This window comes from Ascidiella aspersa, chromosome 9 (genome assembly GCF_963924565.1).
Source record: "Ascidiella aspersa chromosome 9, kaAscAspe10.2, whole genome shotgun sequence".
Taxonomy (NCBI): Eukaryota; Metazoa; Chordata; class Ascidiacea; order Phlebobranchia; family Ascidiidae; genus Ascidiella; species Ascidiella aspersa.
In genome coordinates this window covers 17473891-17494834 of record NC_139455.1, presented here as the reverse complement: position 1 = coordinate 17494834, position 20944 = coordinate 17473891, and the positions used below count along the sequence as shown (strand labels likewise).

The following is a 20944-nucleotide window of genomic DNA, read 5'->3' as shown; positions in this document are numbered from 1 at the left end:
GTTTGATTAATCGCTTTGGTTTAAAAACCGAACCGGAACTTTATAAACGTCGACCTGGAGCCTAACCTAATTGTTTAAGTGACTCGTCACCGAAACTTGAAAAAAAAAATGCTAACTTGAACCGGGAAGTTAAACGTTGAAAATTTCTGGTTTTAACCAGGGATTCGAATCGTTTGACTTTCCGGTTCAGGTTCGGTTCGGGTTTAGGGATTTTTTCTGAATCCGGTTAAGTTCCGGTTTCGAGTATTTTAAGAGTTCCGGTTCGGCTCCGGTTCGACTAAATTTATTTTTTACCGGTTCATAAAGTTCCGGTTCAGATGCAATATGAGATGAAAATGTGAGTCAATAAATGTAGAGTTAGGTGACGTAAACAAGCAGCTCATTTTTGAAATATCTGAAAAATAAAAAATCAACGTTTTATTTAATCAGTATTCAAGTTTTTTTTATAAAACTTTGAACATGGCATAACTTGAATCTGTAAAATCGAAGTTGTGACGTCATGTTGGAGTTAGCCGCTTTTGGTTGACAGGTTCGGGTTCGGTTAAGGTTCAGGTTTTTTTCAAAATATTCGGTTCAGTTCCGGTTCGGCTCCTTACAATCTTACAAAAAACGGTTCCGGTTCGAGAAAATTGGGACCTAAACCGGTTCATAAAGTTACGGTTCGGTTCCGGCCCCTGTTTTTTAACCACTTACATTTACTTTCTTTGGTGTAGTTCGACAGACACCGGAAATCCCCAAAATCGATTCTGTCACGAAATGAATTCATCGAAGCTCGACGCTTTGCGCTAATGGGATGATGCGACTTCAATTTTACTGAGCGCATGATTTAATAACAACTGGGTTTATGATTAACTTTGTATTGAGTTAGATTTGCCGGCTAATGGACTTAAGGTCACCGAGACAAGCAGTATTTATAAAAATGCATTCTGGGTTACTTAAATTATAATGATTAAATCTTATAACTATTGAAGTGTATAGTTTAAAAACATATGTTTGAAAGCTTTTAGAAAGAAATTATTATTCGTTCTCAGTTGCACATAGAATGAGAAATGCCCTTTTCGGTTTGGAAGGACTTACCAAGTCTGTTTCAGAAAAAAAAATTGAGTATACACCTAATATAAAGTATAAAACTTCTAAGCTGAAGTTTTCTAGAAAACTCTTCTTGTATATTTCAAATGTATATTTTGTGGTAAACTATATCTAACAGATGTTGGGGACTGAAAGGCTGGTTTATGTTGATTCAGTTTGGAAAGATTTGGCGCTGGTCTAGAATCCCAACACAGTGTTTAAACAATTATTTAATCAACACACATTATTTGGCTTAGGCTGTCCCTTTCGGTTTAGGTTGGGGTCAGTCAAGTATTATTATATTTATTATTTAATAGTATCGCTCAACCTAACCCAACCAAAACGATAACCCAAATAATATGCGTTGTGGTACGATTCTAGACCAGCGCCCTTATATGTGATTATGCATAGGTTAGGGCTGGGCGCCAGTCTAGAATCCTACCATGACACACATTATTTGGGAAATTGGGTTAGGGTGCGGGTTACCATTTGGAAGGGTTATGCATATTATCATTAATTATCCCAACCCAAACAATGTGCAGTGAATAAATAAGTGTTTGACTGCTGTGGTAACATTCTAAACCAGGACAATGCTGGTGGTATATGTTAATTCAGTTTAGAAAGATTCTTTTGAAATAAGCTTTATAGCAGTCTGGAAAGCATGACAGATCTTGTTGTTGGCCAGTTTGTATTTCATAGTACTTCATGCCAAGATCTGGGGTGTACAGCTCCACACTTGGGTCTGCAGGTTTATAATCAGGATTTTATGCACACTTCAAGTGCGGGAATCCAGCCCAACCCAACAATTTTTGGAACTTAGGTGTGCAAGTTACTAATTGAAGTGTGCTTACAAAACGAAGGTCAGAATGTTGATGTTTCATGACCAAAATAAACTATGTGAACTAGTGTACCAAACAAGAAAAAAGGTACACCTAGGTTGTTAACAGCTGGGAAAATCTGAATCGTTATTTTTTATTTGGCTTGGTTATTAATTTATTAATGAAATTGTTTACTATAATTATTGCCAAGTTTTCTAAATTTTACTCTGAGGACTGTCCAATATTTCCTGAGATTGTGTTTTTGTTTCCCATTAAAACGACTTAACTACTGTTAGCCACCACAAAAGTACTGTTATTACCACCTATGTGAATTACTTAGTTTCTTTATTGGTCCGCAGTTTTGTATATTGAAAATAGATCCACTGCCATGTAAGTTGTTTGAAGTAAATTTTCTGCTTTTTGAGTTGACAACAAAACAGGCAAGATGGCATTTAATATGGCTGAAAACAAAGATATGGCTTGCTACTATACCACAAAGCATTCATGGCGTGGAAAGTAAGTATATTGATTTGTTAAATAGAAAGGAGACAGGTGTTAGTGTGTTTTCCAAACACAATAGTGATTTTTTTAATAAACATTTTTAACCTGAACAATGATGTTGCATTCTATTTAAAGTACCCTTTTGGGATGAAACCTATTTTTATCAACTATGTGATTAATTTGGCCCTGGAAAATTTATTTTTGTAGATTTTTATTGGTTTCAACAGATATACATTCAAGTCATAAAATGAAGTTGTTTGGTGAAAGGCACTTGGTTAAAAGCGAGCAAAATATAAAAAAAGTCATCCTTAATTTTATTTACCGTTAAAAGTTTTTTTTTATTTTACCATTAAATGCTGTTTGGTGTTATGTAAGTATTCACCATTGATCATAATATTTAAGAACTTTTGAACAGCCTAACCCATTTATTGCCAGTATTCATGTTAAGACAAAGGATAGCATAAATGTTAATCTTGGTGGTTTTATGTGTCAATTACAAAATTATTAAAAAAATAACATGCAACACTATTAGTAAAGACTGCTAGGCTTTATGCATTGCATACAGAATTTACCTTGGGTGTTATATATATAATGTATAATGGTTAAAATAAACCATTGTGCTTAGGTACAAACGACTTTTTGCTGTTGGTACAAAAGGAGTAACAACATACAATCCAGCCACATTACAAGTCACAAACCAGGTAATTCTATTTTTAAAGACTGTGTATATTTCAATGCAAACATGACTTTTTATTAGTTAAGCTTGTGGCACAATTGGTTTGTTAATCAGTAATTTGTTGTCCTGCATTTAGACTTGCAATAGCAAATTGACTTTGTTCACTTACTATTGTACATTTATGTTTATGCTTTCAAAAATGTGCCTAAAAATAATTTAAAATTTATATAAATTGCATTGCTTACAGTTTTTTTTTTTAAGTATGTTGATATATATTTTTAATTACATAAGATGTTCAATTAACATTCTAAGAAAAATATATCTGTTTAACAGTGGTCGTATAGTGACTTTGCTGGTGTCATCCTCGACCACAAATCGAAAAGCGGCAATGAGTTTCTAATTTTACTGAGAAAGTCTGGAAAAAAGAATGATTCAATGAGATTTTCATGTGAACAGAGGCAGCATCTCATCACAATTACTCTGGTTTGTTTAGGATTTTCTCAGTGCTATATAATATATAGTTTTATATTGAAACACTTCATCATTAAAATGTGCTGTTAAACTATTGTTTTTTGATAAGAATGACTGTCACATACAATCATCTATCCTAATCAAAATATGACAGTATTATCAATTTGTTTCATGATTTTATTGTAAACAGTTCTAGAAAAAATTATTGACTAAAATAGATTTGTCCTTTTCATGCAAAAATTGAATTTTAATTTGGTTACAGAGGTATTGTCCACTTTCACCTGAACTTTATCCTAAGCCTACCAGGCACAGAGCAATAAAACATCACTGGAGTGACAGAAAAGTTTCCGTTGTACTAGAGGTATGAAAACTAGTTCTGTTATTTGTGTTAGCTTTATGCGGTTTCATGAAACAATGTATGTTGCCCACTGAAAGGTATTAGAAGCACTGTAGCAAAACTAATTATTGTTTTGTGCCAAAAAATTTGCTGCATATATGTGACCATTTCTAAATTCAAATATATATGCTCTTAAGGTTGACTGACAATGTTCATTGTACTTACCAGTAATGTTTTGGTAGAAGTCATTATACATTCATTAGTCAACATAAAAAAAATAAAGATATATTTTTTTATAGAATTTAAAGAATATATATATATATATATATATATTGCTAAAGCGATGATTAAGTCATTTATATCTATGTATATATATATATATGATGTTTTATTGTTGTACATTTTTTTTCTTAAAGGTATCTGCTGCTTGTCTCAACCAACTTGATCCAACTACATCAAAAGTTTTAGCTTCTTATGATTACCTTGATATTGTTGCTTTTGCTGAGGTATACATGTGTGCTGTGAAAAGGCTGTGAAAAATAACGAAATTTTTTTTATCGTGGAATAAAATTGTATATCTAATTTTTTTTGTTTTTCTTCAATAACGTTCCTAACGTTTTGTGGCTTTTGGATGTGTCTGAAAGTTGTTACATATCAATTTTAATTTCAGCTCTCGGATTCACCTAATGCATTTGTGGTAGTTTACAAGTATCAGAGAATGGTAAGAATTTTATAAAAAATAGTTAGTTGTTTTCCTCATAATTACTGCACAACTTTTACTGATCTGATATTAACCTATTATATGTCAAAGCACTGTTAGAATGACTTACTTTATAATAAAGCTAAACTTTAATAGAACTCAGACTAATGATTTTAATTTTGTGTGCACTACAATTGTAAATGTATTTTTTTAACTTTTAAGACAGTGTATTATTTTTGAACCGCAACATACTACTTTCAAACATGTGAATTTTGAAATCTGAGTACTCAAATTTAATGGTTTTTGGAAGCCTAGGACATCTGGTAAATAAAATAAAATAAATCACTTAACCTGATTAGATTATTCAGCTGAATGTCTAGATGAGCTAAATGGTTGTTTTGCTCCAAAATTTGTCATATAAGAAATGAAAAACTTGATTTTGTGTGCTCAGTATCTGATCTTGCTTTTAACAACTGATTTTGTGTTTCAGCATTTTTTTGCCAGCAATGACGCAAAAGTCATTATGAAGGGTTGTATTGATGCTGCTCACAACATTGGGGTTGTCTTGAGAATACGCAAGGAGCCAATCACCTGTTATCAGTTTGAAAACTACAAGTTTGGCGAGTATTCAGAAGACGAGTTCATTACATCTCTGGCTGAATTTGTTATCCTTAAGATTACACATCGGTCTAAAGTAAGACAAATTTTAGGTATTTTTAATAATATTTTATTTTGATCGCCAGGTTTTTGGTATTGAATTAAATCTACATATTTATAGGGTTTTTACCAATAAAATCTACATATAGTGTTTTTACCAATTTACCAAAAGTGTATTTTACAAAAAAAAATAAAGAAAAACTTGTTTTTTTAAATTTATTTTGATAATATTTTCAGGATCCTGTTAAGAGAATTTTATGTTTGAGTGAAAGTTGCATTATGGAAAGAGATCTTGGCAGTTATTCTATTGTCAACTTGAAGCCATTGAAACAGGTTGGTGAAAATTGTTTTGTAAAACTAAAACAAATTAAAATTTTATTTTCTAAGAATTTAACAGACTTCTGACCAACAATAGGTTGGTTGTTTCAAACTTACTGATTAATTACCAAAATGGTAAAAAATACCTAAGCAAACTTCTAATCAATTTTTTTTTTCATGTAGTATTTTTTAGATTTTCAGATTTAAATAAATGTTAGTGCCCAGCAAGAGTCAGACACCATTGTCTAAATCAGGCCTGCAGAGTAGGACCTTGGATGTGCCCATGCACAGTAGCAAGTTCAAAACGGGATAAGACCGCAAACTGTAAAGTTATATCACCCCTCTTAGAGTAGATTGCTGTATATTAAACCCTTTTTAGTTATGTAAATGGGTAAAATACAAGCTGCAGAGTCGGACCCATACTCGGGACTCAACATGATCAGAAACTTGTTTGAAGTCAAACTAAAATTTTATTTTGATTTTTTTTGGGGGGCCGGAGTCGGACAGGGTTGTTTTTAACAAACTAGCACTTTGCAGCCTTGATCTAAGCTACCAATTTTATTTAAGAGACAGCATTAATTTACCTCTCTAACTTTGGAAATGGTATGGATACCTGGTACAATGAACACTTTTTCTACAGATTTATGCCCTGATCCGTGACCCAAGCAACCCCCAGTTGTTCACGATTGAGTATGAGAGTGGTGTGATCCGCCAGTATCTGTCAACCGATCGCGATTCCTTGCTTGCCACAATCATGGATGGGGCGAGGGCTTGTGGTAACAGGGATATCTGCATCAAGGTAAGATATTTAAGGCAAAATTCATAAGTTCTTGGTAAAAGTGAACTTCTCTTTAGGCAGGTTATTACTTAATATTATAAACCCCTTCTCATTTGATTTTCTGTAAAATCTCAATTTTTTTTAATAAATACATTTAGTTCAAAATAAAAAGAAAATCCAAAACAAATACAGCTTCATACTGTTATTTGTATACATTGTGACAAACACTTATGTCATTTCAACTTATAAAAACATGCCGGTCAGGCTGGTCTGTTTCATTTGACAAGCAGCTGTAAAAACATGACTATTCTTTTAGTTTGCAATTTATAAATGGTTTGACATCTATGTATACTTTAGGGCAGTGATTGCCATTCTGTGGGCCGTGGCCCAAAAGTGGGCCTTTTGAGGCCATTTTTGGTGGGCCGTGGGCTAATTTTTAATATTCCAGTTTTTTGTCATGTAGTTGTGGACTGCGTGATAGCAGGCCAATTACATTCACTGTACTGTATTTTAAAAATAATGTGGCTGAGATTTTTTTTTTACTTTTGCTAATTGTTGCATCATAAGGCAACCATGCTATGTACCCCCAAAAAACTATACATTAAAACGTCATTCGTTTTAAGTGGCGGTCCTTCAAAAGCTCTTTTTTTTGGGGGGGGGGGGGGCTGTGATGAAAATAAAGACCATTTTGGGCTGTGATGAAAATAGTTAGCAGACCACTGCTTTAAGGTATCATGCTTGGCCAGCTTAAGATATGAAATGCTACTCTATAACAATTAATTGATGAAATAATAATAATATTATTACTATTTTTGTTAATTTTGGGATCTAAGCCTGCTCCAACATTGCTAGTTGTTGATCTCTTCTCCATATCGTAAGATTCAAGCAAAACCACAAAGGTTGTAAAAGAGATCCAAAAACAACTTTATTCAACAAAAGCAGAATACTATAGTTACGCAAAAAGCATCATCAGTTCTGCTAATATACTTATTCAAATAGAATCTATTATTTCTATTTGAATAAGTATATTAGCAGAACTGACGATGCTTTTTGCGTAACTATAGTATTCTGCTTTTGTTGAATAAAGTTGTTTTTGGATCTCTTTTACAACCTTTGTGGTTTTGCTTGAATATAACAATTAAGTATCTATTTGTCTCAACTAGATGGTGGAAACCAACTTGGGTCTCCGCTTTGGACCACTTTTCGTTTTCATGGAGGAAGAAGTGGAATCTTTCCATCTCAAGTTTTTAGCCCAGCCTCCCACTGCTAACTTCATGGATGTTGTGGCAAGATTTAACTGCAATGTGCGATACAGGTTCGTCATATACATTTCAAACTGTCTGGAAAAAATGTCTTGGGTTATACAAACAAAAGCTATAAAATATAAAGTTTACTTGTTAGTTGTTCTACTATGTGTTTTCAGCCTTCTACTTAATCAGGAAAGCTTAACGAAACAAATGCTAATCTAGTAAACAATATATAGTTAAGTAATTCCATACCTTTACCGTTAAGCTTACTACAGTGCCATAAGGTTGGTCAGTACTTAATACAGTCAACATAGTAGTGGTTGCTAAACAAACTACAAACAAATGTTTGTCATGTTAGCTTACATCGCTTAGAATGTTATTTGTTTGTTACCTACTATACTAAGACTATCTTCATTGCGTTATAAACTGTATCCAGAGCTCTATAATGCCTATGTTAAGTGTGTTGAACATCAGCGCAGTATAGGAAATTGTACAAACATTACAAATCAATCAATACATCATATCAACTTTCTGTTCATGTTGCATACATAAAACATTTGCCGAAGCCATATTATATTAAACTTGTATATGAAGGCTACCTTTTACTTAAACATAATACTAGTTCTATTAATGTTATAAAGCTTTTAGTTGTTATCACGACCTGTTGTTATTTTGTGATATTGTGTGTTAAAAATAAGCTTCTTTCTTAATTCAACAGTGGCTTACAATGGGCTGTGAAGCAGGATGGATTCTTTTCTGAAAACAAGGAAAAAATGATCAATTTATCAATTACGTCTTTACTGGATCGAGAAGGTAGGTGTTTTGGCGAACTTTACAAGTCGTTTCTGATTTACAACAGTGTTCTAATTTTATGTTCCTGATTTGTACCTTTAAAAAGCAAAACAAGAGAAAGTGTTAAAAAGTTACCGGGATATACCCACCACAATTGTATTTTTTACGATCTCATTTAACCGCTTTTCAGGTGACCAAGAGTCAATCTCGAATGCTGACATGCAAGCTCAGTTCCATGCCTTGAGAAGGCTGGTGGCATCCAAAGCGGGATTTGCAGCGTTTACACAAATGCCACGGTATGGTGTAAATTTCATAAAACTTGTGATACTTACTAACAGTCAGAATTTTTCTTTCGAATAACAGAATCTGCCTGAATCCGAATGGTGAAAACAAACGATTCTGGTTGCACATCAATGATAAAGATTAAACTATATGATAAATATATTTCGCTACTAAAAGCATTATTAGTATCTTAGTTCGAATGAATATAGCATCAAAACAAACTGATTTTCAGTTTACTTAGTTCTGTATCAAAAACCTAATCGGTTAATCGTTTTCCCTGTGTTCTATTTTCTTTATATATTTTTTTATTTCTTGTGTGTTTTAATGTTTTTAGGTTTCGTGAAAACTTGGGGCTAAAAGTGGTGAAGGCTCTGCAACGTGAAAGCGACGGAGTTTCTCACGCGGCAGTCGATACAATCGTTTCACTACTTTGCGTGAGTATCGTATTTTTTTATTTTCGTATAGCTAAGAATTTTGTTAATATGAAATACAACAGAAGCACTTGTGTCGAGTGAAATGGAAACACTTGTGTTTAATAAGCCATATATTTTTTAGTATTCACGCCAGAGTTGGATAAATTACATTAATTCAGCCCGATTTTAATTACAATTACTTCCTCAAATGTTTCAATTATAATTACTATTTTCGGCATTGAAACTTTAATTTTCTCAATATCAATGTATTGATCCAAAATTTTGCAAATTACTATTACAATTAGAATTACACAGGATGAAAATGCCTGAATTACATTACAATAAAACTTGTAATTAATTACATCAATTACAGTTACAAATTACAATTAATCCAACTCTGATTTACACTTAAGCCTTTTTAAGGATTTAAGGTCATAACATTTTTATAATAACCTGTTTTTAATATCTTATTCCAGCCAATGCATGACAACTACGACCTTCGTCAAGAGCAACTCAACAAGGCTTCTCTTCTGTCTTCTAAGCAATTTCTGCTCACTCTGTTGCAACAGTTTGAAAAGAGAATTGTGAGTGTGCATGTCCTAGAATTGTGATTATTTGCATTGGAGTAGCATAAGCTTTAATTTTCGACAAGGTTTATGTATGTTTACATGTGAAGTGGATTTTGCATAGGCTATTAGAAAAGGTTACGTTTAGACAGATCAGTTTTGATACCATGTTGCTTTAGATCGGAATAGGTGAATCAAATTTGCTTCATTACTCTTTCCAATGTTCAATCTGCCTTTATAATGACACAACAAACATAAATCATAACAAGTAATGTTCTTCTTTTCTTTTGTTGTTTTTGAGTTGTGTACTCTCGATGCTATTCAGGCAACTTTTATTAGTGGAGCTTATTCAAGTACTTTAAAAAAAAAACTTTGCTAAAAAGGCCAACTCCTATTCTATTTTTGCAAAGTGTCGCATCACCTTGCAGCAATTGCACCAATGTGTCTCGTAAAACGGCACAATTTGGCTCAGCCTAATGTGGATTGTTAAATAACAGGTGAAGAGCCAAGGAGCACTGGTGATCAGCGCCTTGCTCGACTTCTTCACGTTTTCGCTTTGCGCGCCTCACAGCGAAACAACGGAGGGCAAGTGCTTCGATCAACTGCTGCAAATGGTGGCCGAGAAGGGAAAGTGCCTTTTCAGACTCTTCCAGGTACTTTTGTGATAGTTGCTGAGAAAACACTTTTGGAACTTTTTGGTGTCTAAGAAATGCATTTAAAAAAAATGCAAAACCTAAAAGGTCGAGTAGATCGACAGCATCTTGATTAAGACGTTACGATACGCGCTTGTATTATCACATTGACTGAAGGTTGTTGACTGAAGATGATACAAGCTCGCATCGAAACGTCTTAATTTATTATCAAGATATTTAAAAAAACATTTTTCTTCATTAGGCTTTGTCCGATAATATCGCATGGGAGTCAATACCTGATGCCAAGTTGTAGTAGTGGTACCCGTTTTATACTAAGTTTGTACTGCCAGGGTCTGTCGTCTAACTTAACGTTTCATACTTGATTTTTTTTCAGAAAGTAGTAAATTAACAATCGAATGTGCAGTTTACAAAAACAAACATTTGACATTATAACTTGAGAATGTTGACGTTTGCACGCTTTATATTTTATATGATGCTACAGGTTATGTTTGCTATCGAATCGATCTGGTACTTTTGGGGCAAAAAAACGGGCATCGGTATTTAAATAACACAAAAAGTAAATCGATTAAGACGTTCTGATAAGAGTTTGTATCATCTTTAGTTAACCGGTTAATGAATATTAAGTTAATGAATATATATGAAAACCAGTTAATGAATATTAAGTTAATGAATATATATGAAAACCAGTTAATGAATATTAAGTTAATGAATATATATGAAAACCAGTTAATGAATATTAAGTTAATGAATATATATGAAAACCAGTTAATGAATATTAACTGAAGATGATACAACCACGTATCGAAATGTCTTAATCAAGATGAAGTCGCTTAACTTTTTGGCTTTGCAATTCGTTATCATGCCACATTAAAGACCCGTTCATAGTGTACCCAAGTATAAAAAGTAAACATACTAATTAATGAAGCACGTCGAAACGTCGATCTATTATATAATACTGCTGGAAGAGCAACACTCCGTTATATACTAATTAATGCTCGTATGTTTTAGCATCCCTCCACGGCCATTATAAAAGGTGCCGGGATGGTGATGAAGGCGATCATTGAGGAAGGTGATTCGGACACTGCTGCTCGAATGCAGGAGCTAGCACTCACTGAGGTACAACATCCCACTCGTTTGTTAAAATAATCCTTGTTTTTGGCATTTATTTGTGTTTGGAATTTTCTTTTAATCCTTTAAATTGGCTTAAAATATTTTATAACGTTTTATGTCTGTATGATTTTTTAATGAAATACGCTTTTAAAGTTAATTAGTTCAATATGTTTGTTTTTTTTGGGTGAAATACTGTTTTGTATGATTTTTACATTAATGATTCTACGTATCTTACTGTTTTGTAAATGAAATTTTCTTTTACCGTAGCCAACCACTACATATTATATATATATATTTTTTTTTCCTTACATTGATTTCATTTTTTTTCCAAAACGGCCTTAAATTAATATTTGCCTTCAAGGGCGCTCTCCCTCACCATATGCACGCTGCTCTGTTCACCAAATCCAGCGACGTCCGAATGGTAACAAACCAGCAGCTGAGTAGGCATCTAATCGGGCTCTGGACCGCTTGCAACCCACCGGCTACTGAGCTTATGAAACGCGCTTTCGTGAGTACATGGCGTTGACCGCCACCCGATAATGTAGCAAATTTGCGTTTAGATCACATTTATTTTGCGAGCTTTGCCGGGAATAGGCATTTAACTTAATTTCCTCTTACTTTAAGATTCTAGGGCGTTCGATTTGTTGCTAAGCAAAGTTATTTAGCTTAACTATATGCGATATATTATCTTTAAACATATACTATAGTTCTATTAATATTATATTATTATAAAATTTATATTACATATCTTTTAGTTCAGTGGTTCTAAAACTTTTTTGAGCGCGACCCAAATCGGAGTTTTTTTACATCTCACGACCCAAACTCAAACACCGAAAAATGTATTTTTCTGACATGCATGAAATAGAAAAAGACACAGACAACCAGATGTAGTAGTCTACGCAGATCTATGAAACAATGATTTATTATTACAAAAAAGGATTGATTTTAACTTTTAACAATACTACCTGCAACTTATATTGACCTAGTTGGAAGGAAAAAACCTATAGCTCGCATCAAAAGAAACGAACCTATAGTTCGCTTTAAAAGAAACGAACCTAGCTTGCTTTAAAAGAAACGAAACTATAACTTGCATCAAAAGAAACGAAACTATAGCTCGCATCAAAAGAAACGAATCTATAGCTCGGATGGAAAGAAACGAACCTATAGCTCGAAATGAAACGGATGAGTTTCTGCTCAGGACCTCAAGTTGCGAATAAGTTTTACACAATTTTCTCAATTCTAACCCCAAGTTTATCAGTGACTAAGACAGTACTATAAAAACGCTAGTCCAGGAGTGTCCAGTTAGCGGCACGCGTGCCAAATGTCGCACGCGATCTAATAAACAAAATGGCACGCGAGCCCCCCAAAACACGGAAATCACAACTAACAATTACTTTTGATATTGTAGCATTATACTGTATAGTGGAGGCTAGCATTTACATATTTATATAGCTTGGTGTGAAGAAGCAAAAGTCAGCACTCCGTCGAACACTTAACCACAATATTGCGAATTCCTACTACACAGTTTTCCATGTGTAAACAAACGTTTTAATTTTTGGTAAAAAAGCGTTTTAAAGATTAAAAAGAATTGGTTACGCAACTTTGGCACGGGAAGAAGTTATAAGATAAAAATTGGCACGTCGGCATGTTTGAGTTGGACACCCCTGCGCTAGTCTAACAGAATTCTGAGGTGTGTGTATTACGAGCTATATATGTGTGTGATACGAGCTAGCAAAATAATCGGCGCTCGTCTACAATCCTACCACAACGCACATTTTTATTTGGGTTAGGGTGCGGGTTAGCATTGGGTTAATAAATATGAAAATGCTTGACCCACCCACACCCTCACCCAAACGCTAACCCTCGCCCTAACTCAAACATTGTGCGGCAATTTAGTAATTGTTTAAACGCTCTGGTAGGATTCTAGACCAGTGCCGAATAATCTTCTAAAAAATGTAATAAACTGTGCGGCTACCGTTTACACCAGTCTTAGCAGCTACTGTAGCCGGCTGCCATCAAAACGTTCAGAAAACCACTTATGATGCAATAATCCAGGCTGCCACATGAAATACTTATGATGCAATATTTCAGTCAAGATTGAATTGAAAATACTTGAAAAATGAAACTCAAAAAGTTAGTTTGCGCAGGATTGAATCACCTTGGAACGACCCATTTTTTGACCCTACGCAACCCATGTTTGGGTCGCGACCCATACTTTGAGAACCACTGTTTTAGTTGGTAATATGAGTATGCGATTAAAGTAGCATTAGCTTGAAACTTGTAGTATGTTGATTTTTAAAGTTATTTAACTATATGAGATATAGAAACGATACTTTAAGCACGATTTTTACAGCTCTAACATGTGGTAGCATTATGTGCTAATTCACATTATATCTATGGCCTTTTTTATTTCGTTTTTTTTTTTGCTTTTGTGCAGTTATAAAACAAGATAAATAGCTATTCTGTATGGTTGGTTTTAGGGAATACTATACTTGTTTTTTTAACTAACTATACACAGCGTTGGTCCGTGTGCTCTCGTACACTAAGTGGCACTTAAGTGAAGGGACCAGCTGATTCAAGTTCAGTGTGTCGCACTCGTTGTCACCAGTAGAGAAGTATCAATCGAACAACGCCAATAGCAGGATGTCAACTTTTTTAGATTACTATTTAACCTGAAATAAATGCAATTCTCATCAAATTGCGTAGAAAGGCATTGTATGCACGTCGTACCTTGGGACTGTCACCATAGGTCACAAAATAATCACACTTATAAGTATTAATAGTATAATGTTGATTGTAGAGCAACGGGTATTTTTGTCCTATGTGTTAAAAATAAATTCAACTTTAAAGCTACTTAATTCTTTTTAAAAAAAACAACTTCTAAAACTATTCTGAAGCAAACTATTGCCCGGAGAAAAAACGCATCACGAACATAATGTAATCGTAAAGCTAAATTGTGGAACAACTTAAATTGGTTGAAAGTTAGCATTTAGTTTTGCAACTTTTTGTGCGATCCTTAACTTGACAACCCTTCGACCTGATTTGTATTGCAATAAACCACAGCAATTTCGGTCAAATCATGTCTAAGTGCGAGAACTCCTGGCTAAAACAGATTATTTTTCAGCCGGCTGGACTCCTGGCGTACTTGGACACTGAGGATGAAGTCCCGGAGAATGCCAAAGACCTCCTTCACGTCCGAGACAACCTAAAATCTGCAATTGTAAGTTTAGCTGACAAATAGGCCAGAAATTGCAATACGTTTATAAAAAAACGATCTTCCAGTTTCTGGCCTTGTCGTGCAATAACTACCCAAGTACATTAACAAATAAACAAAATAATGAGCTCTTTTGTATATTTAACTTTGTTAGTTTTTTTTGTTGTTTTCTGAAATGATTTTTTGCTTTACAAGTAACTAAATAATAATAAAAATTCTTCAATGTTTCTCTTTTTTACTATAGCCTACTTAAAACTCAAACTTGTTTATGCGTGCAGGACCAAAGTCAATCTGCTTCAAAATTACGTCAGCTCGACCGACAGCTTAAGCAGGTTTGTTGCATCTTGTTCTATGGACATTATTTTGACAATTTTTATGAAGGGCAACTTAAGGACTGGTGGTCGCAGGCCGGATAACTGTAAGCATTGGGTATCACCGGCCAGAAGTAAAAAAAAACTATATACAGCTTTCATTAACGTAATTATCGCAAAAACAAGAAAAGATAAAATCAATCTTCATGAAAAATTATACTCTGCTTTATGCATTAGTCGTTTAGTTTAAATGCATATTAAGTCTCTCAGTCATAACAAAGTTGGAAAAACTATATTTTTCGGTCAAAAGGATTTTTACAGTCTGAAAAGCATAGGCTTCGCTCACAAGTATAAATATTAATACGGGATTATTTACCATTCACATTCTTATGAGAACAAATTGCGATTTAAAATAAATTTATAGTTGTTTAATAAAAATGCAATTTTAGTTCAAATTTTAATTTTCAATAATTCAACAATTCTATTATAATTAAAGAAACTAAAATGTTCTAATTTTAGTTCAATCTAGTTTTAAAAAGCTAATATAAATCTAGTTTGTCCAACCCCAAATCGGAATCTGCCGTTTGTGTTTAATATGAAGTACAATGTTGGCAAATATATTCATGTTTTGTGTTTTCGTCACCGAAGTGTGTATTACATTTGCCCCGACTTCACCATTTTTCAAAACTGTAAATAAATAAAAATAAAATACACTATGATGTGATTTGTCGTTTTTGCTTCCGAAATCTATTTAAAAGAAACAGGTATCCTACGTTGAACACCCTTACGACCAGAATATTTCACGCGATCATGAACTTACAGTCGTACGTTTATATCCCATTGTACAGGTGGAACGCGTGGTCACCAAGAAAGCCCATCTTTTTCTTACGCATTGGCGCGATACGATGGGTATCCAACAGCAGGAGCAGACTCAGCAGAAGCCCATCGTTCTGCGCAAACGACGACAGAGAATCACGATCGAAGCCAACTGGCCAATGTTCTACTATCAGTACGTTGCAACTCATATGCTTATATTACAATACGCAACAAAAATTTGATGCCCAATCATATAATATTATAGCGCGATGTTTTTTTTCTAAATATTTTGGCTTTGCTGGAAAAACGAGGAAAACGTTTCCTCCAAACGGTGTTCATTAGAGCAACCAACTACGAAATGTCTTTCATAATTCTGTCAAATAACTTAAACAATTCTGATTTAATTTTGCATTATTAGATTCAATCAGGATCACGCAAGGTCCAACCTCATTTGGAACCACAAGGTAAACGATAACATTTGTTACCGAAGTTTCATCTTGTCCTATATTTCCGAGAGTAGTGTTTAATTTTTGTAATCGTTTAAATTGAATCTATCTGGATTCAGCCAATCATTCAGTTTGTCTTCATATAAAGTAGTTGTATCTTCTGTAACATTGCGACGTTACACAGTTTATGTTTTTTTATTTGTAATTTTGTTGTGCCAAGACGGCGAAGCGTAACTATCGATTCGTTATTATGATTTTGTAGGCAAAACACCAAATTATTTCACATACTGTTGTCATATACAGTTTAGTGGAGAACGTCGACTGTAACCAAGCCCAATGACCATATCTCGGTTTGGTGTAAATATACTATTCGATTACAAAAATATTAGCTCACGTTGGCTTACTTGAAATGTTTGCCGTAAATCTCATCCATCCTGGCGATATTATTCTATGATTGAAAAAAATTTAAATTTTTAGATTGAAATGTGATTTTAAATTTTAGTACATCATAAAGTAAATCGCTTATCTCTGCAATAAATAAGCCCACAACTATATAGGTTGAGCACTTGACCAAACTTCATGAGTATAAGTCTAAATTTGGTAACATCTTATCATTTAAAACAGACTCGGGAAGAACTGCGCGACGTTTTGGACAGCGAGATCCGAGGCTTCATGATGGATGTCGAGTTGGGTCAAACCATGGAAATGTCCTGGAACCACACAGAGTTCGAAGTCAGTGCTATATATAATTATATATGTTTAACGGTATTCTTATTTTCTCGTCTGTCTGCTGTACACAAGTTAGCCTATTTTGACCAATGCGTAAACTTTTTAAAGACTTGAGGCTTGTAGGTTTGCAAATAAAAGCACTAAATTTGGTCGTTTGACACAAGCTTTATGTTATCCGGAGGGCTTTGTTGACGTTTCTTCGAAAAAAACGTTTTTTTGGCATATTCTATTTTGCCTTTGATACTAGACTTTCGTGCAAAATTTAAAATTATTCCGAATAATCAAATATTTATGTGTGTAATTAATCATACTATTAAGTTTATATTATGACCTTTCTTTTATATGAAATGCACAATTTTTGACAATTAAAAGTAATTTGTTGTTAAAAGTCATTTGTTGTTACCTTTAACTGCTGAAAAGTTTTTTTGTAGCTAAAAATAGAAATTCCCCCCTTAGATTAATGTATTACAATGCTATGTTAGTGAGTTTGTAATATGTAATTGGTTTCTATAATAACTGCAGTTTTTGGATTTCACCCTGAAAAACTAAACGTAGTTCTATTTAAAACGTAAAACTGTTGGTGTTGAATTACAATTGCTATAGGTTCCCTACGAATGTCTGGCTGACGAAATCAAAATAGGGGACTATTTCTTGAGGTTGCTTTTAGAAGAAGAATTCGAACCAAGTCTGGCGATCAGACGACCGTAAGTAGTTTTTAATTACATATTTACGGAACGCTCTTTCCAAATTCATGTCATCTGGACTCTGTTAGAAATCCTTGTGGTTCGTCGCAGTGGTTTAATTTGTTGTTTGATCTATTATGGATTCTAATTGCACAAGTGTGACGGTATTACCCTTTTCGAAAAATAATAACAAATAAAAAAATAGCATGTGCGATCGTCTAACTTTTTATGTTATAGTCTAAATCTAAAAAGGACTTGATATTGTCTTATTTGATTTGACAAAAGTCTTTTAGACTTTTTTTTCATTAAGTTTTTTATTTTAAATTGGATTATTTGTCCTAATTTCTGCACATAAAACAATTTTATTGTTATAAATTGTGTGTTATAGTATATTTTACGTGAGTTATTCCTCGTAGTCGGACGAGATTATCAGTTAACGTTTTATTTTGATGACAAGGACTTGACTCGAAGTTGACTTGCTCTAATTATGACTTGACTTGTTAATTATTCGAAAATACTTGACTTGGACTTCAGTTATTTTATGAATTACTTGACTAGATCAGTGGGTCTTAAGTCCTTTCAAAATGACTTGTTTACAACACGGATTATTCGCTCCTACTCACGAAATTTTTTCTCGCTTTTTCATCTGTTTTCAATCACTTGCGCCCAAATAGGTATAAACGTGTATAAAAAAGTCCAAACGGAACATCTTACTTCTTTTGCCCAGTTATGAGCTGTTCAACGACCTTTACCACCGTTTCCTGCTATCGCCGAAGATTAGCATGAAGTGTATGTGCCTACAGGCCATGGCCATCGTGTACGGTCGCTACTGGGAGGACGTGGGTCCCTTCAACGACACCAAGTATACCGTCGGAATGCTGGAACGGGTGAGTATTGCGGTGCCAAATCAGCCGGGGCATGCTCTATGCCATACCGACTAAGACGGTGGCTCTCAACCTTTTAAGGGTGGTAGCCCCATTGTGTAGGATCTTAGCAAAGTGTGCCCCCCGTGCTTACGTTTTGAAAAAAAAACACGTCACGGAATGATAGACTAATCTCTTTGAAGTAATAATGAAAACAATTTTCGTACAACTGGCGACTAATTAAAATATTGTATACTATTGTATTCCAGGTAGGCAGGACTACGTTGAAAAACTCTTATGTTGAAGCTAAAATATACAAAATTGCTTGAAATGAAAAACGGCTGTTATGTTAGATACATCACAAAACACATTGGGGCATCCATCTAAAAGGCCTTTGCTAATAGCGATCTGGTTGCATCAGTTAAAGCCGCTGCGTTATAAAATGGTTGTCATTCCTTTGTGTTCTTTTCCAGTGCACCGATCTTATGGAAAGGGACAGGTTGCTCCTCTTCCTGGAAAAGCTAATCAAGCACAAGGTTTGCTCTTGCTATTCTTATGTCTTAACTCTTACCTTATCGAGTTTTTGCCCAAATTTGTCGCACGGTGGCACGCGTGCTAAACTTTTGTTGTTTGTCACAAATGTTAGCGTTCGAATCGATACCAATTAAGTTTTTAACCTATGTTAACCTAAAAACTGTTAAAATTAAAGCGTAGAAAGGTCATGTACCCATATTTAAAACAATATTTTCTCTAACTATAAAGTAAGTTTTTCAGAATTCTGTTTGGAATGACAGTATCTGCCTGAATCAGAATGGTGAAAAACAAAAAATTCTGGTTGTACATCAATGATATAGATTTAACTAAGTTCTGTACTTGGTTTAATTTTTATCTACTGCACTTCAGTATCAAAACGGCGACCAAAACTTTATGTGACCAATCGAAAAACAATTCTTACACCTTAGAGCTGCTAACGGCACCGATCGGATAACATCGGACTGCTGCAGCCATAAACGTACCCGCGTGATAAAAAACTCAATAGAATTTGCCTCAAACAAAATACAACCACATTCAATACTCGCGCCTGAGAAAAAGTTAAAATCGCTGTCAACAATTCGTTTCAGCGCACCATGAAGGACATTTTAGATACAAATACGAAATTTAAAAAAAATCCACAAAAGATTATTTACTTATAAAAACTAAAACCTGAAACACGAATGGTAGGTCCTCTGCTGCAAAGTTTCAATTCAACCTCCTGTCAGATTGATACAACTTTGGCACAGTGACAATTTGAAATGTGGTGGTTTTTCTGGCGCACCCTGTACAACCACATTAAGTATTTGCGCCTAACCAAAAGTTAAACCGCTGCCAACAACTCGCCGCAGCGCAACATGAAGGACATCATCGACTCTAACGGAATCCGAACCTTCGTCGAACTACTCAGCCTGGCGCATCTGCACACCACCAGGGCGCACGTTCCCACACAGCGCAACGTCATCGAGGCGTCGGCCGAAATGCTGTCGCGCGGAGGAGAGAAGGAATGGTACTTCGGCAACAAGGAAAAAGAGCGACTAGGACCCTACAGCTTCCAGGAGGTATGACCGCGAATATGAGACCTATTTGCGCGATAAAAAGCAGACGACCCCCTAGTTTTTTGCTGCTTAGCTGTTGTGCGTGTTTCGTGTTTTTTTGCACTACTAATTCCTTCTTTTGTTGATATAAGATATGAGGATAATTTAGGAAGTTTGCTGCGTGCTTTGTAAGCGATCAGCTCCTTATTTTAATTACGCCACGTTGTGTCCTTCTTGAGAGATGAACCTGAGAGTGCTTTTATTAGTTTGGCTGGCTTAAAAAGCAGTTGGCTTTATTGTTTAAAGCGCCCTTGTGCCTTTTTAATAACATCAATGGTATCTACCAAAATCCAAGACTGCTTCTTTATTGAATAAGTGGGTAGAGCGAAAATCGTAGTACGATTTACATGGTTTGCGCAGAATCCGATTTAAAGGTAGTGGATTAGTTTTAGTTTTTACCGCTTTCTTGTGGTGTTGTTTGTTGAATTTTGTGACTAGAAAAACAATTAAGATGCAAGCAAGGCAGAAAAGAAAAGTCTCAGTGAGATTCGAACTCGCGACCTGGGTCATAGCGGTTCGGTTGCCCTACGAACATGTCTCTGTGGGCTCCGCGGTAAAGTAAATTACGAACCAACATATGGCATCATTACCTGTCTCATTCTGTTCGCAAACTTTTGCATTAAATGACCTTTATTGTTATTCTCTCCCAGATGAAAGACTTTTGGCAGGATGGCGTACTGACAGCCAAGAGCAGGTGTTGGGCCCAAGGTATGGACGGTTGGCGACCTCTGCATGCTGTTCCCCAGCTTAAATGGGCCATCATGGCAACTGGACAGCCCGTGCTCAACGAAACCGAGCTGGCCACTACCATCTTGAACATCTTGATCTCCATGTGCCAAAGCTATCCCAACAGGTAGGTTAGACGTT

General features: G+C 34.8%; 1 protein-coding gene across 1 annotated transcript in view; it reads left to right on the top strand.

Annotated features, from left to right (window-relative positions):
- Positions 1 to 2252: 2252 nt before the first annotated feature.
- Positions 2253 to 20944, top strand: part of LOC146133326 (dnaJ homolog subfamily C member 13-like) — a 40698-nt gene continuing 22006 nt past the window's right edge. The window contains exons 1-27 of the mRNA XM_083397208.1: positions 2253 to 2402; positions 3013 to 3088; positions 3397 to 3546; positions 3797 to 3895; positions 4288 to 4377; positions 4542 to 4592; positions 5062 to 5265; positions 5466 to 5561; positions 6187 to 6345; positions 7488 to 7639; positions 8290 to 8384; positions 8554 to 8659; positions 8980 to 9079; positions 9535 to 9642; positions 10122 to 10277; positions 11286 to 11393; positions 11749 to 11895; positions 14512 to 14607; positions 14880 to 14933; positions 15761 to 15921; positions 16147 to 16192; positions 16799 to 16906; positions 17507 to 17607; positions 18314 to 18473; positions 18923 to 18985; positions 19832 to 20041; positions 20728 to 20930. Of these exons, the coding sequence (XP_083253334.1) occupies positions 2332 to 2402; positions 3013 to 3088; positions 3397 to 3546; positions 3797 to 3895; positions 4288 to 4377; positions 4542 to 4592; positions 5062 to 5265; positions 5466 to 5561; positions 6187 to 6345; positions 7488 to 7639; positions 8290 to 8384; positions 8554 to 8659; positions 8980 to 9079; positions 9535 to 9642; positions 10122 to 10277; positions 11286 to 11393; positions 11749 to 11895; positions 14512 to 14607; positions 14880 to 14933; positions 15761 to 15921; positions 16147 to 16192; positions 16799 to 16906; positions 17507 to 17607; positions 18314 to 18473; positions 18923 to 18985; positions 19832 to 20041; positions 20728 to 20930 (3170 nt within the window). The 5' untranslated portion in view covers positions 2253 to 2331. The remainder of the gene's footprint in view (positions 2403 to 3012; positions 3089 to 3396; positions 3547 to 3796; positions 3896 to 4287; positions 4378 to 4541; positions 4593 to 5061; positions 5266 to 5465; positions 5562 to 6186; positions 6346 to 7487; positions 7640 to 8289; positions 8385 to 8553; positions 8660 to 8979; positions 9080 to 9534; positions 9643 to 10121; positions 10278 to 11285; positions 11394 to 11748; positions 11896 to 14511; positions 14608 to 14879; positions 14934 to 15760; positions 15922 to 16146; positions 16193 to 16798; positions 16907 to 17506; positions 17608 to 18313; positions 18474 to 18922; positions 18986 to 19831; positions 20042 to 20727; positions 20931 to 20944) is intronic.